Here is a 27629-nt window from a genome sequence, read left to right as displayed (position 1 = left end):
CGAAGGCAAGAAGAAAGGGAAAAAGGCGTTTATAGCCTTGGCAGGAGGAGATGTCCATCCCGTTTAGGGGATGAGCGTGTTTACCCGACCCCAGCCTATAGCTTCAGTTCTGCCCAGGAGGCAGCCTCATTTCGGAGTCCTCTGACTACACAGTTTCTCCCATCTCTCCTCTCCACTCTCTCCCTCCACAGCTGTTTCAGAACTCCCAATTTTTCATCCAGATCCTGCAAGGTAATTCAGCTACTCCTCAGAGCTCTCAGTAATTCCCAAATTCACTCTCACACCACACTGGCCTGTGGAAATCCATCCTCCTGTGGAAATCCACCTAATAAGGTGGCCTTTTATAGTCACGACACCTTAGAGAGTAGCTGCTGCTAGAAGCAGCAATTCTTCCGCTCTGCTTAGGTATTTTTACGAATTCCTTTATTAGCAAGCAAATTTTAAAAGCAAAGCGGGTAAGGGTCTCACCAAAGCTGGGATGAGGGCGTGCGATCGTCGGAGGCTCCCTCAGAGGGTAGGCTGCGGCCGTTCGACGACGCTGCCTCGGGTACCCCACGTCCCTGGCCGAGGACCGCGTCGCGCCTGGCTCCCTGGATGGAGCTCAGCCGCGGGATTCCGCGCCCAGGTCCGCGCCTGCAGGACTCCCGCCTCCCCGGGCGTCCTGAGGCCGGGCAACCTGCTCGCAGGTAGGTACGTGGGCGGGGCAGGCGGCATTTAAGGCGGACACCGCCTTCCCCCCGGCAGCGGCTGGCGTTTGGCCGCAGGAGGTACGCGTGGGGCTCTTGCCACCGCAGCTCGCCACCGCCGCCCGACGGGACGCCCGCCCTGCGCGCGCCGCCACCGCCAGAGCCCGGACACCAAGCCCGCCTGCCGGCGGCGCCACCGCCTTCGCCATGACCAAGGTGCGTGCAGGACCCGGCGCCGGCCCGAGACCCGTATAGAGGGGGTGGAAGACGAGGGGAAAGAGGAAGGACTGGCCATCTTTATTCTGCGCTCCTGACCTCTGCACCGCTCCTCTCCCTTCCCGGAGCTGACTGGGGGGGAAGACCCAAATCCATAGCCTCTGGGAAGGAACCCCAGGGGTCCTTGGACGTCTCCGATGTGGCGGGTGTCGCCAGGCTGGGGGTTACACGGCTGCGCTGTGGTCTGTAAAGCCTGCCCTGCCCGGGACTGAGATTCCGTGGGCAACGCCCCACCCAAGAAGCGGGACACACGCCGGTGTGCCCTGAGCACACCGGGAGCAAAGTACTAGGGCGACCCTGGGGCGGAGGGGTCTTGTCTCGAGTTGGAGGAAGTAACTTCCCACCTTCCCCAACCCCAGGATGGGGTCACCCTGAGGAGATGCCGGCAGGGCTTTGCCATCTATCCTTTACACTGGAGAAGAAAGGAGAGAAAGGGCCTGGGAGTTTGAAGGTGGGGGAGAGAGAAACTCTCCACATCGTGCGCCTTACTCTCTCTAGAGGAGAGAATGAAGGGGGCTCCCTTCCCTGTAGGTCCCTGACCCACAAAGAGAAGTGCTCGACACCTCTTCAGAAAACCCGTCTTGGACCAATATTGTATTTCTGCTTTCTTTTCAGAAAACACTAGAAATTTACTCTGTGGAGCTCAGTGGAACCAAAGACATCCAACAAACAGATGAGAGGAATGGCAAGGAGAAGTATAGAGGCTTGAAGAACTGCTTTGAACCCAGAAAGAATCACCATAAGGAGGAGCTTAGGAAAGAACTGGATCTGGTCAGTTGATTTGGTCCTTAAGCCAAATGGGTCCACTGAGTTCTGCCCTTTCCCCTTGAGAACTTGCCCCTATAGCCTACTTCTTAACAAAAGAAGGATCAGTCTCAAGGATTTGAAAATCCGCCTGAGATTTGTTTCCTTGTTTAAAATAAATGGTGTGATAATATCTGCCCTGGGGGTCAGGGCTTCTGCTGGATTCCTGCATTCTGGTTGTAGGCACTCCCAGCTAGAACTCTGAGGGAAGAGCCTTTGATTCCAGTCCCCACAAGCACAGCCCAGACCTCCCTCCTTCCTGGCTGCTTCATTGAGATAGCTGTACCCAACTGCCAGTTTTTAAGCTGATAAGGTAAAACTACCGGAGCTGGAACCATGAAGGAGGAAAACAAAGCCACTAACCTTGCTAGGTTTTTGGCTGTGTATGCCCCATGAAATAGAATACTTTCACTGGTAAAAGTATATTGGGCTTGGATTCAGAGAACCTTGGGCTCAGTTAAGTTCCACTTAAGTGATTGGTAACTGGGAGCAAATTACCTAGCTTTAGTAAAGCTCCATTTTCTTTATGTAAAGTGGGAAATAAACAATTTGCATGAATGAGGGGAAAAAATGAGAAAAGAGTAAGAATATTTTGTAATTTATGCAATTCATAATTAAATTATTATTTATAATTAGTAATTTTGTAATTTATGGAAGCACAATGTTATTCTGTGAAGGAAGAACTTTGGAGTTGTTAAAGTTGGCCACCAAGGGCAAGATCTGCTTCAGAATTGAAATGTGACAGGTTATGTGTCAGGAATGTCAAGGGGGAAACTTCTACAGCAAGGCTTAAGTTTTACTAGATCGTCCCTTCAGTTCATTGCAGACTTTAAAACTGTTATTGTTGGTGCAGACAGTAGTGGTGTGAGTTCATGTGGGCTAGAAAGCCCATTGTTAAATTTTCAGGAATTTGGCAAGTTGGTTGACATTGGGTTAGCATCTTAGAACTTGGTTATAGTGAAAAATCAGTAAATACAAGTCAGAGTTTTTTATTTATTTTTCCTGGAGAGCTTGTTAAACATTTAGCAACACACCACTAGGTATTTGCCCATGCATGTTTTGACAGACATTTAAGAACACACAGCCCTGAAATTGGACTGACCTGAATTCAGATCCCAGTTTGACTGACATTCACTTCCTATTTCGAAAAATAGGAATTAAAAAAAACACAGTGCCTACCTGTTGTAGTAGTTTAAAAGGTTAAGTGATATAAAGCAGGAGAAAGACTTAGCACAGCACCAGATAATAGTCATTCTTATTTCCTATGTATCTCTAGCATTCAGGATTGAAGACATATGTAGTCTTCCATAAAATTGCTACTTATAACATGAATATATATCCATTCTATCATATGCCTGTTTATTATGAAGAGAATCTCCCTTCTTTGAGCATTTCGTAAAGATGTATAATATAGAAAGATAATTTTTGTAGTGTTAACTAGTGTTCCCCTGCTTCCCAGCTGAGAGAGGAAAATCTTTCCTTCTTATTTCCCAACATTCTCACAAGAATCCTATAATTTAATCTGTGACCGTGTACTGGGATGCCCTCTGGCACATTAGATCCTTGACAAGAACGAAAGTATCCCTGGCTGCTGAATCAACAGGCGGGTAATGACCTGACAGAAGTCTGAGATACAGGATGATGCCCTGAGCTATTCTAGTGCTGGCCAGCAGAGTACGCCACAGGCACCCACCGTGCCTCCAGGCCCTCCCCCTCCCCCATGCTCTCGTCCCCAAAGCCAAGGCTAAAGAAGGAAAGATATTCCGCCTTATTCTGCCTCACTGTATAGGCCCCTTAAACTATGAGATACATCCATGCAATCAGTGACTCTAATCACCTGTTACTTGTATCTGCCCAGAATTTAGCACACTGCACAAAACTGTGTCTTAATCCTTTGAATCCCCAGCAATATCTTTCAATGAATATTGGTACAATGACTAAATGAGTAAAGCAGAATCTGGCGGAGGAGAGGACAAAATAATTTTTTAATTGGAAAATCTAATCTCTTAACAGGTAACCTTTTTTTCCATATACTTAAGAAAAGAGATAGTTCTAGTATCCATCACAGTATAAATCTTTGTTTCAGATGATCAAAACTTAAAGAATCCTGAGTGCTAGGTTGTCTAGGTGGGCTAAAGAAGGCTTACTTGCCCCTAGGTTTTCTGAGACAGGAAAAGGCTTCTAATCCTGTAGCCCAGTGGCTCTCAAGGGACAGGATAGGAGGAATTTGCCCCCCATGAGACATTTAGTGGGGTCTGGAGACATTTCTGGTTATCACTACTCCAGGGAGGGTGTGCTAGTAGGTGACATATAGTGGATGGATGTCCCCCCCCACCCAAATAGTTATTGGCCCAAATGTCAGTAATGCCAAAGTTGAAAAATTCTGCTTTAGTTTAACGATTCTATAACAAAATTAGCAAGTGTGGGTCATACTGGTGTTTATTTGGCAGTTTTAAATCTGTAGGGCTTCTCTACCAAATAAACTCTCTGAGTCCCAAGTACTTGATTAAGAAAAGGCTTGCTGCTTCTACCAGAGACTACCTGCCCAATGAGGGCTCCATGGGTAAGGAGTTGTCAGATGGGTCTGGTCTGGTTTGGTATTGCTCATCACCCTCAACTAATCCCAGAACTCAGGTACTGAACTAAGTATCCAGATTACCAGTACCCAGACAGCAGACAGGTATGCTAGGACTTGCATGTGCTGAAGATCAGATTGAGATGACATACTTTGTTCATAAAAACTAAAGACAGCTAATATGTGGTAAAGGACAAACTAAGTCTGAACTCAAGGGATGGCCAGAAAATCCCCTGGCCGGTGAATCAGAAGGCAAGCCTCTCTTGTAGCAAGACTCTCTTTTCCCTCAGTGTAATAACCACCTGGCACAGAGGGTTTTCTCATTCTCTCCCTCACTTCCTGGCTCCTCCTATCATCAGTGCTTCTCAGTTTTCATGGGCTGGTCAAAGCTTAGGGTTTGAGTATTTTGGAATTATTAATGCACTCTCTTCTTCCTTTCATGGACTTCAGGATGACCACAAACTCAGCATTAAGGAACTGGAAAAGAAATATGGTACAAACATCATTACAGTAAGTCATCAAGGGATTAAGGTTTGGGAAGAAAAGTCCTGGGACTATGCAAAGGACTGTACTTTAAAGCCATGTGCTTAAGGTGTGTGGAAAAGTGGACGGCATCTTTAGGTTGAAGCAACAACTTTAAGAATACCAGTTACGCACATGATCAGCATGTAAAAGAGGGCTGGTTAACTTCAAGAGCTGGTGTGCCTGAACCAAAGCCTGGAGTCAAGCCTCTCTGCTGAGCTGGACTCCTGGCTATAAACATTTCTTTTGATTATAACTGCAGGAAAGCTGTGGTATCCTCAGAAAGGCTCGGACACTTCCTTATGTTCATTGTCAGAGGTTGCTTTTAATCCTTATGTCCAGGAAGTATAAGGTCTTATCAAAGAATGGGGAAAACTAGTGTTAAAAAGCAACCATCCAGAGTGACAGGCTTACAACACTGCTTGTCCGCCTCTTCCTCTGAGAAGGAACGATGACTCCAGGACAGACTGGTATGCTCTCAGGTGTCTGGCAAATTCCCCCACCACAGAAGGACTGCTTCCTTGTGTGAATTCAAACTCAAATTAAATGTCAAAAGCTTTGTTGTCTTGACATCAGGAGATTTGGATATATCTGTTCAAGTCAACAAAAAGCCCCACTATGTGCAACACACAATACCAGCAGTGAGAGGGCCAAAGAGGGATAGGTGATCCCTGGTCTTAAGAACTGAGGTATATAAGAGAGTATCATAACCTCCAGTCTGTTCGACTTAGATGGTAAAGAGAGAGGTCTAAATGGTGTGCTGAGTGAGTGACAGATTCTTCTGACCAGAGGAACCAGAATGGGCTCCCTGGATGGTGCAGTGTTTAAATCAGGACATAGGAGGAAGATTTGGGTTTAAGTTAGCAGACTACCCAGGAGACCAGGGAGAACAGAGTATATTTGGAGAGCAATCTGGAGTTTCTGGGAGCTAATGTGTTTGGAAAGGGGAGAGAAAGGGGTGGAAAATGAGACCGTGGAGAGGCAGTTTGGGTGAAACCTTTAAGCACTTCCATATTAAACTAAGGAATAAGGGCTTTATTAGTTATACACAAATTCTAAACAAGGAAGTGATTTAAATAAGATTGGCTTTCAAAAGGTAATTCTGGTACAAGATATATACAGATATAGGTAGGTAGGTGGACGAACTTTTTTTTTTTTTAAGTGGGAGATGGAAGGGTCTAGAAAAATGAGACAATAACCCAGGAATATAAAATGAGGAACTGAAACGAGGCAGCAGCAGTAAGATGGGAAGGGAAGGGGACAGATTCCAGAGATTTTTCAGAGAAATAGCAGGTAGGACTTTGTTTCACTGGGGTATTTGAACAAATCCCTGATCCCAGTTACCAAGGTAGAGAAGCAGAAGGAGGAGGAGATTTGGTCAGGTGGTCAAGAGGGCCATGGCAAGACATGGGGCTGAGAGAGTAGAGAAAAAGTAGGAAGGAGACAGTGATGACAGAGATGAATTTTATTCTGACTACAAGTTAGTGACTTCAAATCCAGTTATTCAGCCAATATTTGAGCCTCTGTTACAGAACAATCAGGACACCGTATAAAGGACACAAAAATTAACAAGGATAGCGTCTTTTTTTTTTTAAGATTTTATTATTTGTCAGAGAGAGAGGGAGAGAGAGCACAAACAGGGGGACCGGCAGGCAGGGGAGAAGCAGGCTCCTCACTGCGCAAGGAGCCCAATGCCAGACTCTGTCCCAGGGTCCTGGGATCATGACCTGAGCCAAAGGCAGCCACTTAACCAACTGACCCACCCAGGCATTCCAGAGTCTTTTTTTTTTTTTAATTAAAGATTTATTTTACTTATTTTAGAGAGAGAGCACACATGAGTAGGGGGAGGGGCAGAGGGAAAGGATCTTGGGCTGACTGCACACTGAGCATGGAACCCAACACAGAGGTTGATCTCACGACCTTGATACCATGACCTGAGCTGAAATCAAGAGTAGGAAGCTTAACCAACTGAGCCACCCAGGAGCCCCGTGGATAGTCTTTAAGCTGTCCTTTAAGTAGCTTACAACATGATTAGGAAGAAAAAGTAATGACAAGACTTTCTTCTTAAAGGAGAGTTTGTGGGGGGAAAAAAACCTTATGAGTCACAATACAGGATTTCAAGAGGGGTGGAGGGCCCTCTGTACACTTGTGGAAGGCATGCTTACCAGGGAGGGCTTCTGGCAAGAAGTGACTACACATGTGGGCTTGAGTTTGGTAGAATTTAGTTTGGCAGAACTTAGAACTTGGGGTGGATATAGAGAAAAGCAGAAAGACACCAGACTTAAGGATGAAAAATTAGCCAGTGCAATATGTAGAAGTTCCAGAAAAGAGAATATTTTGTGGATAGTTACCACATTGGCCTTAACTTTAGTGATTAGCTTTTGTATTTCAAATCCTCCTTAGCCAAGTTACTCTTGTCTCTGGATAAATCTCCAAGAAACTGAAAGACCTTAGCAAAGTGTAATACAATGGCTCTGGAGCCCATTTACTAGCTGGGTGATTTAACTTCCATGTGCCTCAAATTCCACACCTGTAAAATGAGGATAATAATTGCACCTTCATCAGCGGGTCATTGTGAAGAGTAAATAAGCAAATGTACAGAGTACATTGCCAGGCTGATATTAAGCATTAATATTAAATATTCTTTTTAAAACAGTGAGAGTTCGGGGAGGTAAGACATCATCCACTTTTCACAGGCCCTTCTTGGGCATGGTAACTCCTACCCGCAACCTGCAGAAGAATGACATCTGTCTGAGGAAGAGAAATGTCTAATTCCTATTTGTTTTTGTCTGGCTTTCTCAGGGTCTCTCCAGCACCCAAGTTGCTGAGCTCCTGGCTCGGAATGGACCCAATGCCCTCACTCCTCCCAAGGAAACACCAGAGATCATCAAGTTCCTTAAGCAGATGGTGGGGGGGTTCTCCATCCTTCTGTGGATAGGAGCCATCCTGTGCTGGATTGCTTATGGGATCCAGTATTCCATGAATACATCCTCATCCCTGGACAATGTAAGGGGAGGTCTCCTTCTGGGTTTGCTAAACTAGTAATGAGAAAACAACCCTAAAGTGAGGCCATTAGTGGGCAGAGCAGTGGGCTGCAATCAGGAGTCCACACTGATCCATCACTGTGCAGGTTTGGGAAAATCAATAATTTTGCCAGCTGTAAAATACAAATTATAGCTGACTTTCTGATGTCTCAGAGGCAGCATGAGCATGAATTTTAAAGAGAGAGAGAGACACACACACACTATAAGTTCCTAAGGGGGAAAAAAAAGATCTACATCCGTGTGAAATATTTTGGGTCTCTCTCTCCTCAAAGCTAATTGTATCCCTTTAATATGGGGAGCATCTATGCCTGCTGATAACAGCACTAAAACCAAAACACTGAACTGGCCAGCATGATGCTAAGAGAAAGAAGCCAGATGCAAAAGGCCACACACTGTATGACTCCATTGATAGAAAATGTCCAGAACAGGCACATCCTAGAGACAGAAAGCAGATCATAGGTGGCAAGGGCTGGGTACGGCAGTGGGGAATGACTGCCACTGGGCAGTAGTGGTCTTATTGGGATGATGGATACGTCCTAAAATTGGATTGTGGTGATTGTTGCAAAATTGTGTAAATTCATCAAAAATCATTGAATTGTACACTTTAAATAGGTAAATTCTGTGACCTGTAAATGACACCAGGATACCACTGCCATGTCTCTCACCTTTGCAAGGAGAGGTCTAGCCCTAGGACCTGGCTCATTCCTGAAGCCTGTTTTTCTGATTGATGCTGCTTCTCCTTACCCAGGTTTACTTGGGCTGCGTGCTTGCCTTGGTCGTTATTTTAACAGGGATCTTCGCTTACTACCAAGAGGCAAAAAGCACAAACATCATGGCCACTTTCAATAAGATGATCCCACAGGTGAGTGGCAGCCATCCCTCTCTGGTCTCCATGTGACTTCAGATGAGGAAGCATCAGATAAGGAGGAGAGTGGGGCGGGCCTCTGAGGCAGAGGGTCAGCACTCCACCCTTTGCTATCTGAGAAGTCTTAGGCAGTCCTTCTGAATCCCCATTTTCGCACAGCGTTTTGAGATCATCAGGGAAGTAAGATACAGGAAAACCCTTAGTCAAGAGCAAAATAAGACAAACATCGGTCATTACACAACATCTTCTATTACTGTTCTTGAGCTTTGGTGAACTGTTCAAACAAAAGGAATTCAGGAGCTTCTAAGATCGAGTTGTAGAAGTTCAGGAGTGTTCCCCAGTAGCCAAGGAGGTCAACCTACAATTTTTTATCTGTGACCAATTCTGCACCCATTTTGGAGTCTCTTTGCATGTTGCCCCAAACTGCTCTTGGTAAGGGAGGCCCCCTGCTCCTGTCTTCCCACAGGACCCCATGTTAGGAGTTCTCTAGGGAGATCACACACCACTGTCAGCACAGGGGAAAACCACACTGCCCCTGGCCCACAGAGCTGCCAGCTAGAGAAGGTTCTGGATGGACTCGTCCATGCTAAGAAGTGGGAGATCTGCCTTCTACACTGTTCAAGTCTTCCTGACACGAGCAAGAGTATTAAACCCTTTGGCTCAGCCATTACAGTCCTTCCCAGACATCCTAGCCAAGATCATTCATCCTTAATTGTCCCTCTCTGTCGTGCTTGGGCTGGTAGTTTGTTATATCTGCCCACAGCAGTGTTTTCTGTTTCCAAGAATATCTCTAAGAGTTCCTCCTCAAGAAAAGATAGTTCTTAGTGTCTTCAGGCCCCAAGCAAAAGTTTTTGTTGCATTTTTGCCATCCTGACAGCTGTGCCTTCCAGTGCCTCCATTCTGGAGAAGTGGAGAGATGTGGATGGTGGAGAGTTGGCATCATTCTAGGATCTGAAGCATCTGTCTCTGTGTTCTTTTGTAGCAAGCTCTTGTCATTCGAGACTCAGAGAAGAAGACAATCCCGGCAGAGCAGCTAGTGGTGGGGGACATAGTGGAGATTAGAGGAGGAGACCGGATCCCTGCAGACGTCAGGTTGTTGTCTGTTCAGGGCTGTAAGGTAAGCACCAGAGGGCACCTCAAAAATCACGCTCATAACTAGTTGCTATTCTGTTGTCTTTCTAGATCTCAATGTTACTGGGGCAGGGAACAAGATGCCCAGTCTTGAACTTTTTTCAAAATTTCTTCTAGGTAGATAACTCATCTCTCACTGGAGAATCTGAACCCCAGCCCCGTTCCTCTGAGTTTACCCACGATAGTCCCCTGGAAACAAAGAACATTGGTTTCTATTCTACAACCTGTCTGGAAGGTAAGTCTGGCTGGTTCCCACGACTGCATGCCCCACCCATATCACCTCTCCCCTACAGGCTTTATGCTCTTGTCTTTTTACCATATCTTGCATGAAACTGAAGAGCCCAGAGAACTTAGTAATGTTGTGTGCTAATCGATCATGTAAACCAGCAAAGAGAGGACTGTAAGCAGGCTGTGGTTCCCTCGTAGCTGAGGATCCCCAGAATAAAATGTCTACTTCACCTGTAGGCACAGCGACTGGCATGGTCATCAACACGGGTGACCGCACCATCATTGGTCAGATTGCCTCACTGGCTTCAGGAGTCGGAAATGAGAAGACACCCATTGCCATTGAGATCCAGCACTTTGTTCATATTGTGGCAGGAGTGGCCGTCTCCATTGGCATCCTTTTCTTCATCATCGCAGTGTCCCTGAAGTATCAGGTCCTGGACTCCATCATCTTCCTCATTGGCATCATTGTGGCCAATGTGCCCGAGGGTCTCCTGGCCACTGTCACTGTGAGTCCATGCTGCTAGGTGGCCTGTCCCCAGACCCTATTAACACACAGCATTCTGCTTTCTGCTGTACTGGGTGTCTGCCCACTGTACACTGCGAGTCTCCTCCATCTTCAGAGTGACACTCCCTGTAAGGGACACCATGAGACATTCTGAATAGATTGTTTCTTAGACAAATGGAATTGTGATATTTTTAAGATTTTTAACACTATCCTAGAAAACTTTATATTTTCGTTTTTAGGAGCACTATCAGCAAATTGCATATTATCTTTCTCCTTAAGGGCTAGATAAGATTAAAAAAAAAAAGATCTAGATAAGACAGATGCAAACTACCACTTACAGATTTTCAGGAAGCCTGACACCTTCCCTACATTTTCACATTTCTTAAAAAGAAAAAAGACTCTTTGGCAATTTCTATAACTGAGGAACTTAGGCACATTGTTTACCTCCTACATTTAATAAAAGGAATATGGCGTATACGTAGGGCTTTATGTGGTTTATCAGCCACTTGGTCAGCTTTGCCACATCTGTAACAATACCTCCGTCCTGAAACCAGTTTGGCTCCAGTTGCTTCCATGTTGCGGAGCCTGAGTTCGAAATGATTTTTCTCAAGACTTCTTCCTCTCTCTCTCTCTCTCTTTCTCTCTCTCTCTCTCTCTCCTGTCTAGGTGACTCTGTCGCTGACTGCTAAACGGATGGCCAAGAAGAACTGCCTGGTGAAGAACCTGGAAGCAGTGGAGACCCTCGGCTCCACCTCTATCATTTGCTCAGACAAGACTGGGACTCTGACCCAGAACAGGATGACCGTGGCCCATCTGTGGTTTGACAATCAGATCTTCATAGCTGACACCAGTGAAGACCATTCAAGTAAGTCTTCTGCAACACTCAGTGTGGCCTGAAACTGTGGACTCGAGTAGAGGGGGCTGAGCGGAACATGGCACATCGGTGTGCAGACTCAGAGAATTGGTTGAATAGTATGGATATTAGGTCCAGCACCCACAGCATCCACTGTTCTATTTTCCAGACCAAGTCTTTGATCAAAGCTCTGGAACCTGGGCCTCCTTATCAAAGATAATAACATTGTGTAATAGAGCTGAGTTCAGTCCAGGACAAGAAAGTGTCCCCATCATGAAGGTAAAGCTTCAGTATCACTCAGTCTTAAATCACAGCCCGTTTGAAGTCATTTTCTCTGTTTTGATTTGGCGCTTGATTTAAATCTCTCCCACTGAGTAAAGTTTGTACTAGTAATAGCAAGTCTGACTCACAAGACCTGCAGAAAATTTTCTTTACCCTTATTTGCTTTGAGAAATCAGAGATGTATGAAAGTCCTCAGAACATTGATTTAGTTCTATTGAAAATTCTCATTCCTGAAAATGAATGTACCTTTAAGTTACTTTCCTTTACAAACTAAGTAGATATAATCAAAGTTTCTTTATTACATAAATGCCATTCACTGAAGTTTAAAATATAATTGGCAGGAAATAGAAGGATTGACCTTAGAACATATTCCTCCTGGCACTCCTAGATGCAGTGCTAAGGGGCCCTGGAATGTTAGAATATACAAAAACAAACTTCTCTTCTTTCTTCCCCTTCTTCCTCCCTTCTTCTCTCCTCTCCCCCTCTCCTTTCCTTCTGAGTCAGTCACTGAGTCTATCTTTTCCGGAATTTTCTGTTTGCCATCTATTTCCTTCACTGACTCTTCCTTTTTCTTAGACTTTTTGTTTGGTTGGTTTTCTTTCTTTGTCAGACAGCTCATCAGTTCTCCTCCTGGCCCATGATTTCTCTGTCCATATCTTTCAAATCCTTATCTCCAATTCTGATTTTTCACCCAAACTCCATGGATCTCTAGTTAGCTGTGTGTTTCCACTTGAAAGTTTTGCCATGTTAGGCTTTCAACAAATTATACATGCCACCTTCCTCCTGTACCCAGCCTGTCTCTAAGTCATTATCTTGTCCCTTTTCTATTTTTCTGTGGCATAACCATTTTAACTTAGTATCCAGTCCAAAACTTTTGGAAGTCATCTTTAACTTTCTTTGTTCCTAATATCTAGTGAATCACCAGGTCCTATTATTCTTGCTTCAAATAAATACATAATTTTACTTTTCTGTTATTGCCAGTACTCACATCTAATTAATTATACCAACCTCTTGATTGGCCTTCATGATTGCAGTTTATCCCTCCCCCCAGTCTTTCTTGCATACCAGGAATTTTCCTTAAATACTTCTTTAGATGGACCACTTCACTTAACTTTGCTCAAAAACTTTCCATGCATCTGTTTTCTGCAGCTCAAGCTTTGGACCTTGCCTGCCTTTCATTAAACTAACATTTAATGCTCCCTCTCTATCTCTGCATTTCCACCTGGACGTCCAAGCACTTACAGTGGAATTCTTCCACTTCATACCTTCATTCATGGCATTCTGATTTCCAGAAGGCTTTCTTCTTTTCCTTTCTGTCAGTTATCCACCCATCTTTCAAGACTAGTTTGTAGCAGGTTCTTTCATGCAGCCCTCCAGGTCTCACAGAGCTCAGACTATTTTGAATTACCCTAATGCCAGTAAGCACCATCATCCAGTTTAACACCTCCACCATGGTTCGGTCAGTGGCTCATTGTGGTGCTGTCATTTGTTAGATACTGAGCTTAGGCCATCTGCTGGCTCATTTAAAATAATCACAAAAGAACCAGATTATGTTAAAAAAAAAACATTATGTGCTACAAATATTTGTTATCTCTTGATTCTCAGAGAGTTGTGGTTGGAGATGCCTCCGAAACTGCTCTTTTGAAGTTCTCAGAGGTCATTTTAGGTGATGTGATGGAAATTAGAAAAAGAAACCACAAAGTAGCTGAAATCCCTTTTAACTCAACCAACAAATTTCAGGTGAGTTTTTCCTCACAACTGAATCTTTATTACCACAAGAATGGCATTTCTACCTGTAAGTGTTCTCTGGTTAGTATGTATTTTGAATGATATTTGACTTCAAAAGTAGCCTTCAGGGATACAGGTCCTGGGCATCTGGTATGCCCAGAATAGGTTTCCCTTGCTGGCCTCTTTCCTTTGCCAGAAATAGGTAGAGAAAAAAGAAAAGTGAAGATCTTCTCAGGGCCTGGATGTTCCTGTGAATGATCAATCTACATTACATCCATCCCCCACTCCCACACATATGCCACCTCCACCACCACCAGGTACGATTTGCACAGGTGAGGGGCAAAAGCCACATCCTAAAGGATAAATGAAAAGTGGGGGAATGGAGGAGAACTAACATTTAATGCTCCCTTAGTCTGTATCTGGCACGTTACATACATTCTCTCATTTAATCCTCACGATAAGCCTGAGGTGGGAGTAATTAATCTCAATTTCTGGTGAGGAAACAGGCCCTTAGAAAATGTTGATGTGACCAGAGTTCCCAAGCATCTAAGTGGCATAACCAATTTTCACATGTCTTTTCAACTCCCAAGGCTATGCTTTGTCTACCACAACACGGAAGCAGAACAGTTTGGCTAGGGCCTTGTGAGTAAACCTTGCCCTTTGTGAAGACCAATGAATAGTCTCTCAGATGACTGTTACCAGCCATGCTGTTTTCCAGTTCTGCCCCATATGCAGTTGACAGGGACCTCCTTTCTACCCATTGCTCAGGAAGAAAATGGCTATCATTGCCTATCTGTGTTCACTCATTCCAGGCTAGCCAATGGTCATCTAGCTACATCCTCCTCAGAGTGGGACAAATGACAGTTTGTAGCCTGGTTTACTGCTGCAGGTGGGACTTCCCATAGACCAAAGCAGAGAGCAGGCCCTTGTGACTTGGTCTTTGCATAACAGGAAAGTATATAAATAAGATAAACATGTTTGTGTAAAAGTTTCTGGTGTTTACCCTCACATTTTGTTTGGACGGCATTTAGGATTGGGAAATAACTGTGTTGCAAACATCTTTGTGGATAACCAGCCAAAGAAGAATTGTAGTTAGCCAAATAGACAACTAAAAAATGTATGAAGTAAAATATTAAAGCCAGTAAATCAGATTTCTTGTTCAAAACAGAGAGGAAAATAGAATGAGTAATGATCCTAATATAACAATAGTAATGATAGTTATTATATGCTAATTTCTTCATGTATTCAATCTCTCAATTCTCCCAACTCCATAAGATTGGGAATGAGGAAACTGAGGTACAGAGCATTATCGCACAGCTAATAAGGGCCAGAGCCCTTCTAATCAGGGATAAGACTCGCAATCATGCTGGGGCTCCATCTACTCTAGTAAAGAATTTCCTCATCATGTGAGAAATGAGAAAAAGCAGGTTCCGAGAGGCCTCATGTCCTAAATGTTGAAGGGGAAAGTAGGCTACCCAGAGTTAGGACTACTCGGATAGTCTGATAGATAGGAGGACCTCTATGGGTTCCTGCAGAAGAGGCCAAAGAGCCTTTTTGGAGGCTGTTAGTGCCATTTTATATCTACACATGAGCAACACTCAAAAAAGAGTCTTCTATGTTGTGACCTTGGAAGGTCTCTGGGGTATCATTCAACTAAAGGAAACAAAGTAGAAAGTCTGTGTCTTACTGATTTTAGAATAGCAATTCTCCAAACTGAGACAAGCCCATAAAAATATTTCCAATAGTTTGTGGCAAACTGGAAAATTAGGACAGTGTTTTATGAAGTTTTATATAAGGTTGAATGTATTTAATTTAAAAGATTATCCTTTATATGCTACTTGATTAAGATGGGGACTCTGGAGCCTGCTAGTCTGAATTCAAATCCCAGCTCAGCCACTTATTAGGGCATGACCTTTCTCATGCCAGTTAACCCCTTGGTGCCTCAGTTTCCTTCCTTGTAAAAGGTGATAATAATAGTACTCACAGCCGTAGGGTAGTTTCAAGAATTAAATGAGTCAATGTGTGAAGCACTTAGAAGAGTACACACTATAAAAGTGTTTATTGTTTTATTTTTTAAATGTTAAAATATCCTATCTTTGAGGAAATGATAGTGATAATAGATGGGAGGTTTGGGTTTGGTTTGGTTAGATAGTTGAGGTTTTTTTAATGTGTTTACTTGGCTATTAAAACATATATATACATTTGCCCTCTACTTTTTTATTTTTTATTGTGCTCCGCTCTGGTTTCCAGACGGCTAAGAACTAGAATTTAGAATCAACTGATAGACCCAAAACAGTAGATTTTTTTTTTTTTAAGTAACTTACTGATTGTCTTTCAAACACTCCAGCTTCCTGAAATTCCTTTCGAAGGTTTAGAAGAGTACCTGGTATATAACAACAGCTTCCATAAAACTAAGCCATTTTATATAAAGTTTTGGGGTTTTTTGTTTTGTTTTGTTTTCAGATTTTTTTCCCAGTTACTTTATTAGGATGAATCTAGAATTAGAATCAGTAGGTGAGAGGATTTTTGATATTAAAATTGTGTTACTTAATTGTCCTGAAAGCCTGTATGTAAGGGTGTCTACTTCCTCCACCCCTATCATTTTCTTTCACTACCAGGCAGTAAAACTGGATTGATTTGGAGACGAAGAGGCATAGGAACTCCTGCTGCCCTCATGCCTGCCTGAGCTCAAAATAGCTTGCTACCCATGATAGAGAGGTAGAGACAAGAAGCAAGACAAAGTGGCTCATGGTCCCCTGACTCCCATGGCACCCCAAATCTGGTTCAATACACAAGACTTCACAGCACAACAGCCACATCTAGCCTCCGTAAAGCAACTAGTTTCTGTTCGAAAGATGAGATCTACTTACTTTGGATTCAAGTTCAGGGTGCCTAAACTGGACCAAGATTAGATCTCCACATACTACTTGACCACAAAATAAAAAGGATAGAACATGCCTGTAGTAAACACTCCTTTTCATTTCAAGGATAAGTAGCCCATGAGAGAAAGGGATATCTTTAATCTTTGCTAATTAAGAGATTGTCCATTTCAGGCCCTTATGAGTAAGGATGGTGTCACCATCCAATGGCAGGGAATATGTTAACATGCTCAGTTCCTTCCCTCCCAGCTCTCCATACACAAAACCGATGACCCCAATGACCAGCGCTTCCTCCTGGTGATGAAAGGGGCTCCTGAGAGGATCTTAGAGAAGTGCAGCACCATCATGGTCAATGGCCAGGAGCAGCCTCTGGACAAGAACACAGCCAAGGCCTTCCACACAGCGTACATGGAGTTGGGAGGCCTGGGGGAGCGTGTGTTGGGTGAGCTCTTGGTGACAGAACCCTTACCTGTCACCTGTTGGGTGTGAGGCTCTATGCCAAGTCAGGGCATAAGTGGAAACAGGCTTATTATCTAGCTGAGTAGCTATGGCATCCACATGAATCATAGAAGAATATGATAAATATATAGAAGTACTGAGGAGGGTGGGGCTGCTTCCAGATAAAGAATATCTGGGAAGATTTCGTGGAAGGAGTTATATTTTAAACTGGGCCTTGCACAACAATTCTTGAAGGGAGGTGAGGGAAAATATTTGAAGTAGAGGGAACAACATAGGCCAAAACACAGAGTTAGAAATGGATGGGGTGTGTGACCACATTGTGAGTGAGCCAGTCTGTGTGGAGTGTTGCAGGTAGATGAGATGACATAGTTCCTAGGAAATGGGTAGGAAACATAGATTGGAGGGCATGATATGGAGTGCCTTATGTGGGTGAGGAACTAGGGTTTCATTCCACAGTCAGAGAGCCACAAAAGGCTTTGTGGTGAGTGAACCAAACAGACTTACAGAGTTTATTTCTTGGCAGTAGCAGGGAGAGGAGAGGCATGGGTCTCAGGAGGAAGTGGCAGCCCTTATTGAGGTAAAAGAGGGTAGGAATTTGATCCAAGGCACTCATAATGTGATGGAGGGGTCAGACACAAGAGACTTCCTGGAGGCAGAACAGGTAAGACTTAGCAACTAGTTAGAGGAGAAAAATAAGTTAAAAATAATGTTGAAGTTTCTCACTTGCTTATTAGGGAGAAAATACTGCCAGTAATAGAGACGGGGTTGTCAGAGGTGGAGGAGAAACCATAGAAATACAGCCACTGGTAGATGCCTAATTGTGGTAGCCTAAGTGGTATGTTCTGTCATGAGAATCTGGGTTGACAGAATGGCACCTGTGAACTACAGAATATGAATTCAAGGTAACAGAAGTTCACAGTTGATGATACGGCTCATTAAGCATCATAAAAGTTCTTGCCAATAGAGATGGAATCTGTGGAATGTGTATTTCTAAGGGATATTTGGGCTTATAAAGCAAATGAAATAATTAAATGTGGTGATAATGCTTTAAGCATGCCTTAAATAGTCCACAGCACCAAGTAGTGTTTTCAAGGCAGGACTGATACCCATCTGACAAGAACCACTCGAGGAACCTTGTGTTTGCCCCCTCAGACTCTGTGCTTTACTGAAATGTGTAAGGCTGTAGGGCATGCTGAGAATAAATTTTATATAAAAGCTGATGAGAAAGTCACATGATCTTAGGGGTCCCACCAGACACAGGAATCCCTTCTACCTTAACCTATGAGAAGCAGATGCCTTCTGAGTAACAAAAGGTTCTCCATTCCTAATGGCCCTTCTCTCACACTTTCCTTGCAAAGACCAAGCTTCATACCCTTCCCTTGGTGTCCCAGATTCTTTCCCCAGTTTATGTAGTAGCACGTGCTGTTTTCTCTGCCTCAGATGGCCTTCCCGTCCCTAACCCTCCCTTCTCCCTGAAAAACTTTTAACTCTTTTCTCAAGAGTCAACTCCCATGTGACCTCCTCGAGGAAGTCTTTCCTGATTCCCCAGGTGGCTCTACCCTATAACACTCACTATGCTTTTTTATGCTTTACCTCTTTATGTCTCTGTCCGTACACTAAACTGAGACATCTTCCGAGGCTAAGGCTACCTCCTCTTAGTTTCTATATCCTTAGAACATACCAGAAAATCCAGTGGGCACATAGTAAATTACTTTTTGAATGAAATATATCCTTCCTAGGGGTGCCTGGGTGGCTCAGTGGGTTAAAGCCTCTGCTTTCAGCTCAGGTCATGATCCTGGGGTCCTGGGATGAAGCTCCGCATCGGGCTCTCTGCTCGGCGGGAAGCCTGCTTCCCTTCCTCTCTCTCTGCCTGCCTCTCTGCCTACTTGTGTTCTCTCTCTGTCAAGTAAATAAATAAAATCTTTTAAAAAAAATATGTCCTTCCTAATTACAGCTTGCATGTTGAAATTGAAAGAATGAAACAACTCTAATATACTCTCAAGTATTAGTAAAATAGTAAAGGAGTGTGTGAAAATGTTCCTCCTTTTATTTCTTACCTAATTTCATTGACTCCCAAATGCATGTGCATTCCAGGTTTCTGTCATCTCTACCTGCCAGCAGACGAGTTTCCAGAAACTTACACATTTGATGTAGACGCCATGAATTTTCCCACATCTAACCTCTGTTTTGTGGGGCTGTTATCAATGATTGATCCCCCTCGGTCCACTGTACCTGATGCAGTCACCAAATGTCGAAGTGCGGGGATCAAGGTGGGAGTATCCTGACTTAAGAAGTCCTTCTTTTACGTTATCTAAGGATGTTTGTCATAGGAGATAGTATTTAAATCTCAGATAAATATCAGATAAATATCATAATCCCCCCCTTTTTATCTCTACTTTCACTATACTAAGATTCTAGTAACTGTCCAATAAAGGCAAAATATTGTGTCTGTGTGGAACAAACAACAATAGTAACTGCAGTGAGAACACCATGAATTGACTTTATCTTGCCCTAGACTATAATAGACAATAAAAGGTTTTATTACTTAATCTTAAGGTTTGGCCTCCAAAACCCATTTCCCTTCATATTACCAAAGCCAAAATAATTAATTCAATTACCATGTTAATAGCAAGACTGTCGAAGCAACATGAAGCTGTCTCAAGTACACATCCACTAGCCCTTTCACAAGTAAGGTAACAAGAGGAGGGAAAGAGCCTCCTCTAATGTCAGAAAAGGAAATGTAAGAAGCTCAGAAGCAAGGACAGAGCCAATGAGATCAATGTGTTCTTCAGAGACAGTTTTGTCTTTGATCTAAAGATCAAGAACTGCCCATAAGGGCAAACCACGATAATCACTAATATTCTACCAGGTCATGGTAGAGTAGGTGATACTGTCTGGCCAGCCAAGTTTCTCATTGTCCACATGCCTTTCTCATTGTTTGTGTTCTAGGTTATTATGGTTACAGGTGATCATCCAATCACAGCAAAAGCTATTGCCAAGAGTGTGGGTATCATTTCAGCCAACAGTGAAACAGTGGAAGACATTGCAAAACGCCTCCACATTGCTGTGGAGCAAGTTAACAAGCGGTAAGCACAGAACCAGTGTAGCAGAAACTAAAGTTCTTATTCAATTCCTTATCCTTGTTGGCTCTAAAGAGCTGTGCTATTTGGAGCAAATCCTCTATTTGCCCCACACTCTCTCAGGGTAATGCCAGGCTGGTACCATGATACCACTGGTATGAAAATTACCTGTGATATATTCCTTATATGAAATTTAAAAACCTAAAAACCCAATGGAGCAGATCTGAAAACTTCAATGCCACATTTAGAGTGAGAAAAACTGAAACAAAATGTACATGAAATTACTTGCCATTGATCCAGTTGTATAACCAGGAAAATTAAGAACCCTCTGTGTTTGGTGCTCTTAGTGCTTATTTTAAGTATTTGTTCAGTTGCTTCATAATGTGTAGCTATATGAACATACAGTTTTCTTTTTTATTTGGTAGTAAATAGAATGAAAGCTTCCTGAGGAAAGACTCCGTTTTTCCTTCTGTCTTCTAATTCTTGTAGTCATGTCTGTCCTTTAGTCCATTCGTCCATCCATTCATTAATGTGTTACTTCTTTCAAGAATTGTTTTTTTCTTGTTGTTGTTGTTTTGAAGATTTCATTTATTTATTTATTTGAGAGAGAGGGAGAGCAAGCATAAGCAGAGGGACAAGAAGAAGCAGACTCCCTGCTAAGCAGGAAGCCTAAGGTGGGGCTCAATCCCAGGACCCTGGGCTCATGACCTGTGCTGAAGGCAGATGCTTAACCACCTAAGCCACCTCAGTGCCCCTCAGCAATTAATTTTTGAGTGCCCACAATATACCAGGCAATGTCTTGGACCTGGAACTGTAGTAGCAAACAGACCAGACACTACCTCTGCCCTTGGGGAGCTTTCCATCTAAGCAGAGGGACAGAAAAATAAAAGCCACTTCTGATGTGATAAGTACAGTGAAGGACACACAGAAGACAAGGGTTCAAGCAGTGGGAGGAGTCCAGAGTCACCTGGACTGTTGACAATTTAAACGATTAAAGACTCCAAAGTCTCAGTGTAAAAATAAATGTCATTGGCTTTATTATAATTTCATGAATGTGTGGGGAAAAGGGAGAAACCAATGAACCTCTTCTGGTTTACGCAAGCATTTATACTCTTCAGAATACAGACCTGTCAGTTAATAAATTATTACCAGGGCAACAAATTACCAATTAAGACGACCACACAGAATTCTAGCTTCTGGGCACAACAATACCTGAAAGTCTGAGAGTATTCCAGCACTCCTTTGTGTAAACAACATTCATCAACGAAAGATTTTTGGAGCTTTTCTTAACTTGTTTTTTTTTTTTTTAAATTATCTAAATTGAATTAGCCAACATATAGTACATCGTTAGTTTTTGATGTAATGTTCAATGATTTACTAGTGCTCATCACATCACGTGCCCTCCTTAATGCCAAAAATAATAGGATTATACATAGCCATGCAACTCACCTCACTGAATGGGAGATGGGATAGATAACATGGGCCTAAAAAAGCTCCAAACATGGGACGCCTGGGTGGCTCAGTTGGTTAAGCTGCTGCCTTAGGCTCAGGTCATGATCCCAGGTTCCTGGGATCGAGTCCCGCATCAGGCTTCTTGCTCAGTGGGGAGCCTGCTTCTCTCTCTGCCTCTGCTTGCTGCTCTGCCTGCTTGTGTTCTCCCTCTCTCTCTCTCTCTGACAAATAAATAAAATCTTAAAAAAAAAAAAAAGCTCTAAACAAAAGAAAAAGGAGTGCAGTGTTTTGTGAGTAGAGTGTATAAGCTAAGATTTGAAAACGAAAATGTGGAGTGTTAGCCAAGGGAAGGTGAGGTGAGAGACATGCATGACTGGAAAAGGGTCATGAAGGCTTGAGGGCAGTGGAGGGTGTGGGGCACTCAGGGCTGGGAGTCCCACGGGCTGTAGGGGAGAGCCAAAGGGTGAGGCTCAACAGCAGCAGCTGCAGCTGGGCTTGCAGACCACGTTGGGGACTCTGGGGTCTGCTCTAAGCACAGTGGAAAGCCCCTGAAATGGTTTAGCAGGGAACATCACAGTCAGATCTGCATAACCAGTAGTTTCTAGAACCTTACTTTCATCAGCAGCAGATAGCAGTTTTCCCCAAAAAGGACCTCAATAATTGTTCTGCATACACAGCCATTGTGTTGTAGACACTATAAATCTGAAATAAGCAACAATGAAGAATGGTTACCATGTGTTCTGACATAAGCTGAAGTCTAGGACCCAAAACATACAAACAGGAAGGTTTTTTACCCTCTTTTTACTCCTTAAGTCAAACATTGCCCCACAGATGTTCCCACCCATTTCTACAAGCAAAAGGCTACTTGGCCTATTCCGATTGTATATCAGAAAATGACCTTCCTGTTTCGCCTTAGTTTACTATCTTGAAATGGGGACCAAAGTGTTCCCAGAACTCATAACCCCTATCTTCCCACTAAAGTATTAGTATTAGTACTAAAGTATTAGTGTCAAGGACATTGGGTTCCAGGTGAAGTCAAAGAGGCTTCAGCCTACTTCCTGCCCAGAGCAATGTTTCAGCCTAAGATCCAAGCTTTGGCCTCACTCAGTTCCTTCTGGCCCTTCTAGGGATGCTAAAGCTGCAGTGGTGACTGGCATGGAGCTGAAGGACATGAGCCCAGAACAGCTGGATGAGCTCTTAACCAACTACTCAGAGATCGTCTTTGCCCGGACGTCCCCCCAGCAGAAGCTGATCATTGTGGAGGGCTGTCAAAGGCAGGTGGGTGGTCAGCAGCACCCAGAGAAACTTTCAGGTCTGTCACTGTCCTGTGGGGAAATGCAGGGCTGAGATTTGGATCCCAGATCAGGGCTATGACACTTCTTAAACCTCTCGAGAGAGAATTCTTTGCCTATCTTTATAACCCTACATTTCTACCCTCTCGGGACTGCCCCTCCACCCTCCTTTGAGAGCTTCCTGCATACAGGGCTTTCTGACAATGAAACATTTGGTCCTGTGGTAGGTGTGCATATAGAAAGATTTGAAAATGTAAGATACAGAAGAAAAAATGTAAAGATACAATATATAAAAGATCCACTTTAGCCTGCCACATACAATGGTTTTAATTATGGAACACATCTTGTTTGGAGTTTGTTGTTCCTGCTTCTGGGATTTCCCGGCTTTATCTTTTCCCAAAAACAGGCCATTCATCTCAGTTCCAGTTGGCCCTACATCCTCCAGAGGAAAAGGGAGACTATGTTGATCTTCCTTCTCTATGACCCCTTAGATCTGCTGATTCCCATTTTCTCATGTGTCCCCATAGAATGCAGTTGTTGCTGTGACAGGAGATGGCGTTAATGACTCTCCAGCTCTAAAGAAGGCAGATATTGGGATTGCCATGGGGATAGCAGGTTCTGATGCAGCCAAAAATGCAGCTGACATGATCTTGTTGGATGACAACTTTGCATCCATAGTCACAGGGGTGGAGGAAGGTGAGTGAGGTCTCAAATGGTCTTACGAAGACAGGGGTCACCTGGGGGGATCAAAAGCAAGTCCTATGAAAGCAACATCTTTGCCTAGGTCGCCTGATCTTTGACAACCTAAAGAAGACTATCGCTTACACCCTGACCAAGAACATTGCTGAGCTGTGTCCCTTTCTGATCTACATCATTGTTGGGCTTCCCCTGCCGATTGGCACCATTACCATCTTGTTCATTGACTTGGGCACAGACATAGTAAGTAGCACTAAAGGGAACAGATTCTGATAATTGACCCAGGAGGTGTAAACTTTGGGGCCATTACCTTCAAGGTTGAGGAGATGGACTAAATCAGTGCTCCTCAAACTTCGATGTGATGGGGCCAGAAGTTCTGCATTTCTAACATGCTTTTAAGTGATGCCAATTCTGCTGGTCCACCAGCCACACTTCAAAGCAAAGGACTAGAGAGATCTCTCAAATGTTTGGAAGTTAAAACCACTTCACTTCCGGGAGCCTGCTTCCCTCTCTCTCTCTCTCTGTCTGCCTCTCCGTCTACTTGTGATTTCTCTCTGTCAAATAAATAAATAAAAAATCTAAAAAAAAAAAAAAAACACTTCACTTCCAATAAGAGCTTTTCAAGACGTGAGTTCTTAAGCATCCCGCCAGCGTATGCCATTGGTCAGTTTCAGCTAACATGCCTCCCTTCCCCTTTGAGAAGATAGAGCTATCACTAAATAGCCCCTGTAACACCAGGGGCCCAATGGCCTATGTGATAAGCCACAACTGCCCCTTGTCAAGTCAAAAAATCTGTGATCTGGAAGCCCCTCGCCTACATGTAGTTAGAAGTAGAAGGTATTAACATGTGATCAGGCCTCACATTGACCTACAATAATATCACCCAAACCCTTCCTTCTTCTGGTATGTATCCATTTAAGAAAGTATCAGGACAGTTACCCACATGGTTCCAGTTTATGTAAGCAAAGGGGGGAAAAGGCAACAGTGAGCGAGCTGAATTCACAGTGAGGATGCTCCAAATGGCCACTTCCTACCCTCTTGTTTGATACAATACCCAGGCAATCAACACATTGCAGAGAGATAAAAGATATCTTTGCCTTAGAGGGGAACTGGGGTCCTCGTGGTGTACAGTCAGATCATTTTCCAGGCTCTTTCAATTCACTTCTTTTTCTCCACTGCAGTGCTTCTCACAGTGTGGTTCAGGCATCACCTGGGGAATTGTTAGAAACACAGATTCTCTGGCTCCAGCTCAGACCTTGGGAGAGACCCCAGGTGGGAGGTGGGACCCAGTGATCTGACCTTTAACAAGCCCTCCAGGTGGGAGGACCTGTGAGAGAACCAGTGTGTTCCAGTGGCATGCCGAAGGAAGAGAGGATGGTAGGAAAAATCTGCCCAGAGGGGGAAACAACATGTTTTATAGTTAGCATCTTTAGAACTGCCAGCACATGGTGATAATAAAAAAACAGATTGATTTTTAAAGCAAACTGTTTTTAAATTCTCTAGAAACAATGAACCCCCATTGCCTACACCCTGGATAGACCAGTTACATAACCCTACCACCACCACAGTCTACCCCACCTCCCACCCTGAGGCCCATGGTTATGCCACTGCCATTATCGCTCTGTTGGTACAGCACAGTGTTTCAGGGCTAGGCCTCATGGACTGTCTCCCCTCTAGATCCCCTCCATTGCCTTGGCTTATGAGAAAGCTGAAAGTGACATTATGAACAGGAAGCCTCGCCACAAGAAGAAGGACAGACTGGTGAATCAGCAACTTGCCATATACTCTTACCTGCATATTGGTACGATGAAGCCATTGCTGACCTGTCAGATAAAGGACCACCCCGAGAATTCATTCCAGTCACAGTCAGAAACTGTTTTTCCTTGGGGGCAGGGTTGGGATGGGATGGGAGGAACTGAAAGGAAAGTGAGCACAGGCGCAATTCTGAAGTCATGTATAGAACATCTGTCCTTACCTCTTGTGCTTTCAGGCCTCATGCAAGCTGTGGGAGCTTTTGTTGTATATTTCACTGTGTATGCACAGGAGGGCTTTAAACCCAGCATTCTCATTAACATCCGGGTGGAATGGGAAGATAGCAATGTGAATGACTTGGAAGACAGCTATGGACAACAGTGGGTAAGGGAAGGAGGCTCTGCCTTCAAAGTCCTGCTATTCCCCTCCTCTCACTGCCTTGCCCAGACTGATGCAGAGCTTTCATTTCCCTGGACAGCCTTAATGAGACAGAGAAGGTGGAAGTTTTCTTAGTTAATAGGGCTTATGGACTGCTTTGTTATATTGGTTTGGTCTTTGCCAGAACTCAGCCTCCTCTCTTAAATTAGATGCCTTGAGCTCACTTTCTTACATTGGCTTTGCAGTTGGTATGGATGAGTGACAGGTCCAACAATACCCACAGCGGGGCCAAATCAATTAAGTTAGCATCTTCACTACTCAACTGAATAAAGAAAAAAAAGTTTTTTTCCAAACACAAGGAGGTGACCCTCTGTCAATCTTGGTGAGGTGGGAAGAGAGTAAAACTTCACAGAACTACATTGAAATATTCCTGAAGTTTTCCCTCTGGGGTTTCACAGTCTCCTTTTTGTCCATTGACAGACATGGTACCAAAGGAAATACTTAGAATGGATGGGCTATACGGCTTTTTTTGTTGGCATCATGGTCCAACAAATAGCAGATCTAATCATCAGGAAAACCAGGAGGAACTCCATCTTCCAGCAGGGTCTCTTCAGGTACTGCCCACATCCAACCTGGTAGTTCAGCCTTGGGAATTCGATGCAGTAATGATGAGGGTTGGGCCTATAATACATGAGGCCTTGACTCCCCTAGTGTGTGGTCCTATGGCCATGTGAATTCAGAATCTGTTTGTCTTTTATGTTTCTTGTAGAAATAAAGTCATCTGGGTGGGGATTGCCTCACAGATTATCATTGCTTTAATCCTCTCCTACGGGCTTGGAAGTGTCACAGCCCTGAGTTTCACGATGCTCCGGTGAGTTCCTCTTAAATAGTAGACAGGAAAGAGCCAGCCCTGTCTGAGCTGTCACAGCCTAAGTAAATATTAGGATTCCAGTGGGTTTTTTCCTCTCAGGCTTTCAAATGAGATAAAACCAAATTGGTTCTATTTTAGTCAGAGATTTTGACCTGTGAGTTTTCCCAGAAGAGGCAGTGGGTTTTCTAACACCATCCCATCTCTACCTTCATCCAGTAGGCCACTTCAAAGGCATATATTGCTTCTACCAGTCACAGTCGAGTTTAAATAAGAAGCTTGCCAGTTTTATGTTGTATGACCCAATGGATGTGTTGTTCTTTCCAGTAGGGCAGAAAAATGAACAAGAAGCCCTCTGCCCACTGGCAGGGTGCTTGGCCCTTTCTTTGGATACATTCAGACTTACCTTCCTCCTTTCTGCTTCCAGGCCTCAGTATTGGTTTGTGGCTGTGCCATTTGCCATTCTGATTTGGGTGTATGATGAGGTGCGAAAACTTTTCATCAGACTCTACCCTGGAAGTAAGTGGTAATAGGATTTTTGAGACTCTGCTTATCTACTTCAACGGACTCCTAATTTCTCATTAACCTTTTTCTACCTCTACAGGCTGGTGGGATAAGAACATGTATTATTAAGACCACCCTGTTTCCCAAGCCTCCCAGTGTTCTTCATCTTCTGGCTGCATCTGGAAGACCACTGCAGTAGCAACTTATCAAAATGCAGAAAGAGAAGGCAAAAAATAGTATGAAAGATACTTACTGAGGTTTTGTACTTTCAGAGATTCAGCTGTTTATATATGATTTGCCTCTCTATACCCATCTTCCTGTTCAAAAATAGGTGAACTTCAAGGGAAGAATGACATGTTGATATGTATATAAAGTTCACTCACGTTAAGTAGTCTTGGGTAATCCAGTCACCTGTTCAGATATTCCTGCTAGATAAGATTGCTCAAACCTCCATTTCATACCCAACTAAAAGTCCAGTGACCTCCCTAGATACTCTGAATGGGACTTCATCAAGATCAAAAGCTTTTGCACAGCAAAGGAAACAGTTAAATCCCAGAGAGTTTTTAATTTCATAGTCACCTTGCTTAAAAAAAGTTTAATTAACTAAAGGTTTGCAAAAGGTGGAAGTGATGGCAGATTTACATCACAGCAACATGGGCAACCTCAGTTTTGACTCTCAGACATCCTTCTTAACTGTCCCCAGTCACCCAGCTGCATCCCTGCTTATCCCACACCATCTCACCAGTCCTTTGGGGCCCTCCCTCCTCCTA

The 27629-nt window shown here is 43.7% G+C and overlaps 1 protein-coding gene across 1 annotated transcript; it reads left to right on the top strand.

The window, feature by feature from the left end:
- The first annotated feature begins 893 nt into the window (after positions 1-893).
- LOC111159902 (ATPase H+/K+ transporting non-gastric alpha2 subunit) lies at positions 894-27200 on the top strand. The gene is made up of 23 exons (XM_022522577.1): positions 894-902; positions 1578-1733; positions 4792-4851; positions 7666-7869; positions 8656-8769; positions 9755-9889; positions 10021-10138; positions 10369-10637; positions 11303-11501; positions 11659-11768; positions 13377-13511; positions 16628-16820; positions 18932-19107; positions 19787-19923; positions 22497-22647; positions 23189-23357; positions 23446-23600; positions 25035-25158; positions 25348-25493; positions 25968-26101; positions 26257-26358; positions 26783-26874; positions 26960-27200. The coding sequence occupies exons 1-23, from the start codon at positions 894-896 to the stop codon at positions 26986-26988; spliced, it is 3117 nt and encodes a 1038-aa protein (XP_022378285.1). The 3' UTR covers positions 26989-27200.
- The last annotated feature ends 429 nt before the right edge of the window (positions 27201-27629 follow it).

Source organism: Enhydra lutris, unplaced genomic scaffold (genome assembly GCF_002288905.1).
Source record: "Enhydra lutris kenyoni isolate GAN:26980312 unplaced genomic scaffold, ASM228890v2 scaffoldscaffold71, whole genome shotgun sequence".
Taxonomy (NCBI): domain Eukaryota; kingdom Metazoa; phylum Chordata; class Mammalia; order Carnivora; family Mustelidae; genus Enhydra; species Enhydra lutris.
The sequence above is the reverse complement of the archived record's forward strand: the minus strand, read 5'-3'. Positions and strand labels throughout refer to the sequence as shown.